Source organism: Plutella xylostella, chromosome Z, assembly GCF_932276165.1.
Source record: "Plutella xylostella chromosome Z, ilPluXylo3.1, whole genome shotgun sequence".
NCBI lineage: Eukaryota > Metazoa > Arthropoda > Insecta > Lepidoptera > Plutellidae > Plutella > Plutella xylostella.
In genome coordinates, this window is record NC_064012.1 from 1160897 (window position 1) to 1171261 (window position 10365).

The 10365-nt window shown below is 40.9% G+C and overlaps 1 protein-coding gene across 1 annotated transcript; it reads left to right on the forward strand.

Moving 5' to 3' along the window:
- The first annotated feature begins 3038 nt into the window (after positions 1 to 3038).
- LOC105382674 (guanine nucleotide-binding protein subunit beta-2) lies at positions 3039 to 10183 on the forward strand. Its single transcript, XM_011552596.3, has 9 exons — positions 3039 to 3265; positions 4019 to 4164; positions 7390 to 7523; positions 8035 to 8200; positions 8446 to 8531; positions 8686 to 8801; positions 9183 to 9309; positions 9739 to 9825; positions 10042 to 10183. Exons 1-9 carry the CDS (start codon positions 3197 to 3199, stop codon positions 10146 to 10148), a joined length of 1038 nt encoding a protein of 345 aa, XP_011550898.1. The 5' UTR covers positions 3039 to 3196; the 3' UTR covers positions 10149 to 10183.
- Positions 10184 to 10365: the final 182 nt, after the last annotated feature.

Consider the following 10365-nt stretch of genomic DNA (forward strand, 5'->3'; position numbering starts at 1 on the left):
CATTTATTTGACAACTAAAGTGACAGCTACGTTTACTCTGTGAGGTGGCAATCAAAATTTTATATCGTGTCCATTGCACGAGCCGAGCGATCTTAGAAACTTAGAATAATAATGATTTGAAAGTTAATTTTCAACTCAAGAACATAATGTGGGTACTTACGACGACTCTTCTGACGAGAAGTAGTACCTACTACTTAGTTTCAACTGCAACTAAGTACTTTTTTGTTTCGAAAGTAAATAATATATATTTTTATGCATCACGCTGGCAGCATTACCGCGCTGCACTGCGAGGGAGATCCTCTGCATCAAGTACGCCCCAGAGCGCTTCGAAGGTGTGTTTAATCATTTAGTGTTATCTCACTAATAAAGTTTCACCCTAAATTGGTTAATAAAGATATTTAATATTTTTATGCATCTTTGATTAACAATATTTTTGCAAGATATTGGAAGATTTGGAAGGAGACCCGTGCCCCAGAAGTGGGGACTTGATGGGCCGTGATGATGATGATGATTGCAAGATATAGGGTACCTAGTTGCCAATAGCCGAGCTATGTATGACGCGGCTATCGAGTCATAGTAAATGCCCAACATGCAGATATAGATTGTGAATGGTTAGGGGTTAGGGGTTAGGGGCAGCCTAAGAAGCCTATTTGTACTGAGTATCGAACCTACTAATTACTAGTAGTACTAAAGAGCAACTTGGTCTATTAGGTCCTACCTACTAACTAGGTACTTAGTTATTTTGTTGCAAATGGTATGGTATAAGTAGTAACGGGGTGACTCAGATGATCATTTTAAAACTTTTGCTCTACGGCTTTTGAAATGTTGAAAATGATACTAAGTACTTAGGTACCTAGTTAGGTAAGTATTATAGAAAGCTGAAAGGGGGTGACTCAGGCGATCATTCTAAACAACTTTTGCTATACTTACGCTTTTGCAATATTCGTATAGTATACTTTTAGTCACCCTCGTTTAGCTTATCATTTATCATGCTATTTTTTGCAACACACTATGCAAATAAATAGGTAAGTATAGTAGGTAGAATACATAACGTCTACATAAAAAATAATAATATACCTTTCCCGAAGAAGCTGGCTTCCTTGCACACCTCATTCTGCAAGCTGTCCTTCAGACAGACCTCTTCCTCCGAGTGGACACAGCTGATGATGGAGCCGAGCACAATGAGGACCAGGGAACACTTCAGCCCCGCAGAGACAACCATCTTGTCCGCAAGTCTTTCGACAGACTGAGGTGTCCGCGACAAATAACGAAAAAGTTGCGGAGAAGAAAAAACTCAATAGATATCTGGTACTCTGGAAGGTTATTCTATGCTGACGAAAAACGAACGAACGAGAGCTGTCATGCAATCGGCATGATTAATACAACGAAATACAGTCGTGACTGGCATAGCAGCGCTCCGAAATTTCATTTTTCGTCTTAGAGAGTGACCCCTTGGTACCGGGTAATTGCGTAAAACGAAAATCTATCACGGACCGCGGAGCGCAGGAGCGAAGCGAAAGTTCTGATTCAAAGTAGAGACAGTCTTTTATTTTTCCTACTATTCTTATAAGGTGGTCTGGCTGAAATTGTTACTTACGATGTTCCTGATCTCAACAATAGCAAATGCTTAGTTACAAACAATTAATACACCTAAGTAACTACACTCGCCAGAGTCACCAGCAATGAAAAAGTTTCACGTGCCATAATGTTAGTGGAACTTTGTGTCTGTGACTGTATGAACTTTCTACCTGGATATATAACTAGAACCATGGAAGTAGATTTTTTGTACTTCCATTCCTAGCTCTTCAGACGCTAGTGACATTAAACTGAAATGAACAATGTCCATTAGGAAATACAATAGGTACCTCTACACCCTACACCATCTACACATTATGAGCAAACTGAAAAACAAAGGAAAGTGTGGGATGAGACTTGAAAACAAAGGAACGTGTGGGATAAGGTAAAAACTTAATTTCCCCCAGATTGGATTTCACGAGTAGAGAAGGCTGTGATGCCTGTGATGTGTATAAATATAGAGCCTTTATCATATCAGACTGGCGCCATGTTTCCATTGGAAGGGGGGCTTATTTACCATGACAACGAAACATTCAAGGCTTTAGTTATATGTGTAGGTAATATGATACTTTCTTCTGATGTACTTAGTAGGTACTTTCCACCACCACTCAATGTGCTCCTTGGGACAATACTCGGTGGATATTATTGATTATTGGCCGATATTATTCTTAGCGTTACGATAACCAAAATTACAGCTGGACTATGGTTTATCACCGTGGTAAAAGCCATTAGCCAGTATTTGCTTAGTAGTATGTAGTAGGTAGATATGCAGTGTGCACCAATGAAGTGCCATAAATATTTGGACGAATTTCTACTTCGTCTGGGTGATTGTTAACAGTCACAGACTGTCCAACAAAAATCGCTTTAAAAGTACAATCGAAGAAAAAAGATTGAAACGACGGATCAATAAGATAAGTGAAAGTGGTAAATGTGGGACAGCCGTGCAGTCATGCTTCAGTGCCTGTAGGCAAAATGAAAAACGGAAATTGGCTTTTATAGAGGTTCCTAGGTAGGTACATACCTATATCTACTTTATCATCTAGACACCCAAAGATATATTTCAAATACTTAGCGAAATTCTAACGGAATTTACCCGTCATAATACTATCCAGGCATGCGGACATTTTCCACCTGAAGAATATCTCCCCAATTTATCACTACCATCATTGGGATTGGCAGCTTTTTCTCATAGGTGCATAATTAATTTACACATAGGTATATAGGGGATAAGGAAAACTTAGAAAATACTGAGTAATAATCGTTGCCATTCCATACATTCTATGGTTATGGTACAATGGTACGGTACTTATGTACCGTACCTACCTTTATTTTCAAAATTATATTATAAATTGACCTAGCCACGGGACCGTTTCTGATAACGTTTCCACCCTGTAGGTAGGTACTTATAGCAAAGTTTCCCAGCGGGTGCAAAATCATCCTCCTCATTTTATTTAAAAACAAAACACAGCGCATCCAACTATGTCAGTAGAACCTGTGCGCCGCACCTATACAGCTTCCCTCCAGATATCCAATTAGCAGTAACAGGATTAGTCGGTGGCTGGCGACCCGTGTTGCAGTGGCTCAGTACTGGACCTGGTGCTGAAGAGGACACACCGCAGCCATGGTGAAGGAAGACCCTGAGACGACGGCGCTCAAGAAAGAGCTCACGGATTTGATCGCCGAAGTCAAGGTGGGTCTAGAGTTTTGTTGCATTGCGTTTTGTCTTAGTATAGGTAACTACTATAGGTACTTACTGTTTTGTGGCGATGACTTAGCTATGTCTTTTATTAATTCTTAAAAAAACTGTGTAATTTGCGAATGTAACTGATAAAATTAATGTAAAGTTTGTGGAAAATCCCCCAAGATTTAGAGGCCGCGCTACAGGCACTCCTTATTAACTTACAATAATTAAATTAAGTACTTATGAATACCTATGTAGGTAGACAGTAATGCTCCTGTATATACAATAATATACATCTCCGCCCCTAGATGTTCCAAGGGCCTCTTCTGCTTTGCGCGGAGACCCAGTGATCCTGCAGATTAGCTTACTGCTCCACTCTACATTAGGGCGAGGTCCCATTGGTTCGCGTCATCGTAAAGGAACTTTAGCGACGTATAGCACAAATAGGGCTTCACCCTGACAGAAAACACGATTTCCAAGCACAGCTTCGCTAACCAAGACTCTATGTCGTTTGCAAGCTCCTTTTCGTTTTTTTTTGTAAAGCAATATTAACGCTCTTCAAACCCGTGGTCACCGCCCGCCCGCTGAAAAAATCAATAGGCGTGTATAGATATAGATAAAACATTATTTTGTTAATAACAAGAGGCGAAATTTGAAGCAGACCAAAAAGGAGAAGCAACCGCATAATGTTGGTCCTTAGAAACAAACCAAAGATTTCCAGTTATCTCCCAGCAGTTAACCTAGATTGATATCTCTTCCCAGTCCCTCCAAGAGAAGGCCGTGGACGCGAAGCTGGCGGAGAAGTGTGGGGACCTGGGCGACGTGCCGAAGATCCGGCTGCAGGTCAAGAAGGCGCTCAAGGGACACATCAACAAGGTCAACTCCGTGCACTACAGCGGCGACTCCAGGTATTGTTGCTGTTTCAGGAATTATGAAGTAATTACCTAGGTCTTTACCTAGTTAGTCCCAAAACCATGATAGTTCCTGAAATTGGCTCCGATTTATGTGCCGAAACTTTTGTGCTTTGTCAAACTAACCAACTTTCAATCTTTTTAAAGAATGAATAGTAGTTGGTTTGTTAGTTAAACAAGGTTCAAAACTCAAAAGTAAATTTGCTGAAAACTTCAGAGCTACCAAGTTGTACCTACCATACGTTCATCAATCTTACAGAGCGGTATAGCAACAGCATAGGTAGATGCTTATAAAGAAAATAGACGTATAAAATAAATCACGTATTTTTCCATGGGGGCTTAAGGGCCCGTACAGGGTGACGTTGACGTGCCGCGCCAATTTTGGGTTTTCAATGCTCTTCACACAGCACACGCAGTGACACGCACACATGTAAGTTTGCACAGTGGGTCAATAAACTTTTACTCGCCAACTTTATTGACAATTATTTTCAAGTAGTGATTTGAGGGTAAGTATAATTTTTTATTACACTGGTAAGCACCAGAAAAGAGTAGAAATTTATAGGGGTGCCACTTTTTTCCATACTCGGACCCCGATTAGCTTTCTAAACAAATGTGGTATTTACTTACTTGTAGAAAGGTAACTACAGGTATTAAAGTGTAGATACTAAGGGTATACTAAGCCGAAAGGGGATAACTCAAGGGGACATTCTGAAAAACTTTTGTTCTACGAGTTTTGCAAATTCGCGAAAAAAAATATTCGTAATCCATGGTAAAAAGTCACGTGTCATCAAAGTTTCTAACAAAAACGTTTTTTTTTTGTTAATTTTTAAAACTCGTAGAACAAAAGTTCAGAATGACCCCCTGTCTCACTTGTTTTTACAAGACTGCCGAAGGAGGAGGGTAATATTTTTCGATTGTATGTATGTATGTTTGTAAGCATATTTTTTGGTAGCAGAATAATATTTTTTCTTATTTTTAGGGTTTCGTACCTCAAAAGGAAAAAAGCAACCGTTATAAGATCACTTTGTTGTCCGTCTGTCTGACTGACTGTCTGTCACCGCCCTTTTTCTCAGAAACGGGTAAAGATATCAAGCTGATATTTCGCATAGATATGGGGAGTACCCCAAAAAAATATTGGGGTACTCCCTCTCCCATACAAGCAAATTGGGGCTGATATTTTTTCCGGTTATTTTGATGGTGTAGGTAGGGTATCATTGAATAGGTCTTTTAATATAATAGGTATAAAAAAATGTTAAAATATAATTATTTTGCCTTTACCCTTAAATTTGGGGACCACACCATAGACAAATCCTAATTAAAAAATAAATTTCAATAGATGGCGTGTTTTTATGTTGGGTAACTCATCGTTCGGGTCTTGGATGTGCCCGTAAAATGGCAATAGGCCCGCCCCCTATTACATTGGGACTAACATAACACTCTGGCGAAAAGTGGGTGCAGCAATGCACCTCTGCCTACCCCGCAAGGGAGTACATTAGTACAAGGCGTGAGTGTGTGTGTGTGTGTGTCTGTGTAACTCAGAATAAGAAATGATGATATCTCAGAATAATAATGGTTAAAGATGCTATTCCGCTGAGCACCGAAACCGGTGGGACACAAGTGAAAAGTGGTCATGGAAATGCACTAGGGTAGACCCTGCTCCTAGAACAAGGCATGAGTTTGTGATTTGTGTGCGTGAAAAGCAAGGATGGAAACTTTGAATATTTTCTTGATTTTTTTATTATTGATGCAATAAAATATAGTATTTTTTCTGAGTTACCAACCGAAGTCACCCAGTGACAGGGTGACTAGATAGGTATTTCTGCAAATTACGCCATCTATCGTTGGTTTTTTTAGTAACTACTGTCTATAGAAGAAATTCCGTCATTGTCAATTTTACGTTACGAATGACTTTAGTAAACCCAGTAAACCTAACTAATCCAGAGGAAACCTAAAATATCTTTCTGTCTTTCTGAAAAACATACTTAATAGCCCAAACTCGATGCTTTTAGCTATTAACATCTTTGAAATAAAATTCAGTCACCACCTTGTTACTGCCCTCATCAGATCCTCACGACACCATACCTCATCCAGCACCATGAGACTGTGTTTTTGAATCCTAACCTAATGTTCCTACGTATTGTCATCACTTAGATCCATTCGCTATATTCCTGCTCCTCATCAGACCTTTACGAGACTGTAATGTCACGCGAGAACATTGCCCACTATCTAATTTAATTTAATGTATTGAATATAGTGTAAGAATTATGCTTCCTCAATTTCAAATCAAATTATGTTGGTGTCATACCTAAAAGTTGAAAAAGTGCAATGACAACCAATGTGCAGTGATTTTGTATCTGTACACGAAAAGATCGCGAGCTGTCAGTGCTGCCTAAACCGACGTGACCCTTCTTTGGAGGCCAGCGGCCGACTGAGTCAAACGTCTCTTGTGTTTATGATTTTATAACACAGAAAGCCGCCATAGATATTTGTATGAAGATTTGAGGGAAAAAAAATGCTCAAGTTTGGGATTAATTTACACAAAATAAGTGTGTGGTTATTTAAAAACAAGGTATTTAGCGCCTAGTCCAAGCATTTATCTTTATAATTTGATAAGAATCATATGAAAATTCTTGATAATTACGACACAGTTGTTACAATACGGGAGTGTGATTTACTGGTTTTTCGAAATTAATTTACAGTTATCCATAAACTTTTACTTAAATTCGAATGATTCAGCACCTAGCTAGACTCTTCGGCTACCTGTGTGATTTTTTTCAAGGCTGTAGAGCATCATTTACTACATAATTCTATGACAATGCCAACCCTCGATTACCTATTGCCGACCCTTAACAATATACTCGAATATTCCATGAACTCCTAATTGGCTGCGTATACATACTTATACGCCTACAGAGTATTGATTAGAAAGTAAATGCCTCATATTTCTTGCAAGTACTTATTAGATGTTATTAGTAAAATATTATTATAAGAACTTGGAAGCTGAAAGATCTTTTCGTAGGTACCTACTTATATAGGTATCTACCTAAGTATAAAGCTGCGTACAGACCGGCCCAACAAACGCCCAACGATGGATATTTATCATACATAATACAAGGCAGATTGCAGCAACGAAGGTCAACGAAACCCGTTCGTTGGCGTTCGTTTGGCCGGTCTGTACGCAGCTTATAACGTAGGTGCGTATAACATTACTCACCGTTTCAGGCACTGCGTGACAGGTTCCCTGGACGGGAAGCTGATCATCTGGGACACCTGGAGCGGCAACAAGGTGCAGGTCATCCCGCTGCGCTCCGCCTGGGTCATGAGTGTGGCCTTCGCACCGTCTGGGAACTATGTCGGTCAGTCAGTTATGTCAAAAGGACCTATCTGAAAACTATACTACGCGATTCTCCCTCAGCACGGGTCTGTTAACAACGTAGAGAGAACATTCATGAAAAAATACTGCGCTGTGAATGGTGGACGTCTGTAAGGCCCGTGCCGCGGGTAGATTTAAACTCCAATCGAAGCGTTGTCCCCTGATTGTTGTGGTGGCAACAACGAGCAACGTAGCTCCAAAAGTGTTAAAAAGATAATCGTCAGCGTGGTCTGAATAGGAACATAATATTTAGATATTTGAACGTTACATACGTTCCAACTCCAACTTCGAGCCACTGAGGAAACTCAGGAAGATATGGAGGAAGACTGTTCTTTTAAAAGTGGCCACATTCAGCCCACAGGGCTTATTTTTATTATTATTATTTTATTCTTTTATTGCACAATATACAGTACTTATTGTAATTGGCTCAACGATTTCTCTCTCCAGTCTTCTTTAGTACAACATATCTCTGAGTACAACACGTTCTCCCGCAGCTTGCGGAGGCATGGACAACATGTGCACGATCTACGACGTGAACAACCGCGATTCGACCGGCGCGGCCAAGATGGTGCGGGAGCTGGCCGGCTACGAGGGCTTCCTCAGCTCCTGCCGCTTCCTCGACGACAACCACATCCTCACCGGCTCGGGAGACATGAAGATGTAAGGGTTTTAGGGGTTGGATGTAGAGTTATGGCCAAGAACATGCAGTAGCTAAATGTCCTTTACCGTCCAAACTCTGAACTGTTGGTGTTGGATGAAGAAGTCTCACTGTTGTTTCGCTTTGTTGTAATACAGTGATCGAACGAACGCTTTATTAGTCATCTTTCCTATAATTAACATAGGATAAGCGAATGAATCTGTATAGGTTCTGAACATTGAATATCTTATTTTCAATTTTTCCACAGATGCGTCTGGGACCTGGAGGCCGGGAAGCGTGAGTGCGAGTTCGACGCTCACGCGGGAGACGTCGTTTCTATTTCGCTGAGTCCAGGTCAGTTTATGTCTGAATATCTCTTTATACTTACAACATTTCACATTGACCTTATGTAGCTGAAAAGTACATTTAAAGAATTCGCTCACAACTACCAAAATTACGATCGTTCACCCTAAGAGACTGTTTCACCTACTTCTGTGGTTTCTTCCAGACATGAAGTCCTACGTGACGGGCTCCGTGGACCGCACCTGCAAGTTGTGGGACGTGCGCGATGAGAAGGCCAAGCAGACCTTCTTCGGACATGAGGCTGATGTCAACAGCGTCTGTGTAAGTGTGCATCCAGCTTGCTTAAAGAGCCTTAATGCTAGTTGGTCCAGCTGATTGATTCGTGTGACCTCGATTATCTTTAGCTGGTTTTGTTTGGGTATCATCATCAGCTAGAGTTTGACTGTTACTGGTCATGCCTCGTCCAAGAAGCGTGATGACACTTTCTTTTCGGCCTCCCTCGTCCAACCACTTCCGATTGGCTATCTAAAGTGAACCAAGATTGTGTATCCACCTGTCGGTGAATAGTGATATATTATTATTAGTAGTTGACTACAATCCAACCCCTACTCTAACTAGCAGTTGTCCAATGGCACTGTCTCCATCTTCATCGCATAACATCACCCAATAACACAACAACTTAAGCATATTATACCCCTCCAGTTCCACAACAGCGGCAAGGCGTTCGCGACAGCGTCGGAGGACAAGACGGCGCGGCTGTTCGACCTGCGCAGCGACCAGCAGCTCGGACACTACACGCCGCCGGCCAACAGCGGCTTCACCAGCTGTGGTCTGTATACTATCTGTAAATGTTTCTGCATCTGGCTCACTCGAACCTTTGTGCGTATCCTCTTAAAGTCTAAACTCTTAAATGGGGACTTTTTAACACCAAACTGGTCATGGCTGTTGGTAGGTTTACAAATCTTGACGTGCAATTTTCTTTAGGATATTTTCTCACATCTCTGATAGACAGGATAGGCGGGCACTTTGGTTTTCGGTGGTGTTTTGTACAGGATATTACAAAAGAGCAGTTGTACTGTGAGAGAGCATTTGAAATGCGGGAGGGGGTGACTCAGCTGCGCATTTCAAGACTGCACCCTTTTGTCATCCCTTTTCAATTTGCTACGGCTTTGCTGTTTACTTAATCTTACTTTTCGGACAAAATATGAGCAGTCCTATAATTATTTTATTTACTAAGTAATTCGTGTTATCTTTTCAGCACTCTCCCTCAGCGGTCGATATCTGATGGCTGGTTCCGATGACAACCAAGTGCATTCCTGGGACACTCTCAAAGTATCTCATACAGGTTAGATAAGCACATACTAACACTATTACGAAGTTGATGGTTTTATTAGTTGATGGTTTTATTAATTTACTATACTTACATAGGTACCTCTATAGGGTGTTGCAAAAGTCGTAAGAAAGTAAGCCGAAAGTGGGTGACTGACTGAAAATGAGACCAGTTCTTTCCGGGTGCTATTAGCCTTTCTCTTCACCATAAAAGTTTAATATTTCCTCGCAGGTACACTGATGGGCCATGAGAACCGGGTGACGTCTATATCCATGTCTCCCAACGGGGTAGCCCTGGCCAGCTGCTCCTGGGATCAAAGTGTCAAAGTCTGGGGATAGAGCTTCATCGCATTTTGACCTACCACTAAGATGGATGAGAGTGAACAAGATAGCTGAATTGTCACTGAGTTGTAATTGGACTGATGTGAAAAACGACGTGTTTCGTGTTTTTTAAGTATTAACTATTGATCAGTTTGGTTTGGGCAATAATTTAAAGCATGAGCTCTTTATTTATATTTTTGTCGGCTACCTACTTCGTTCTGAAATGAAATTATAC

Bases quoted from the DNA above. Each gene is read 5' to 3' on its own strand.
- LOC105382674 (XM_011552596.3), top strand. From the start codon at position 3,197: ATGGTGAAGGAAGACCCTGAGACGACGGCGCTCAAGAAAGAGCTCACG. The intron at 3,266-4,018 runs GTGGGTCTAGAG...ATCTCTTCCCAG, and splicing joins ATTTGATCGCCGAAGTCAAG to TCCCTCCAAGAGAAGGCCGT. The intron at 8,802-9,182 runs GTAAGTGTGCAT...ATACCCCTCCAG, and splicing joins CTGATGTCAACAGCGTCTGT to TTCCACAACAGCGGCAAGGC.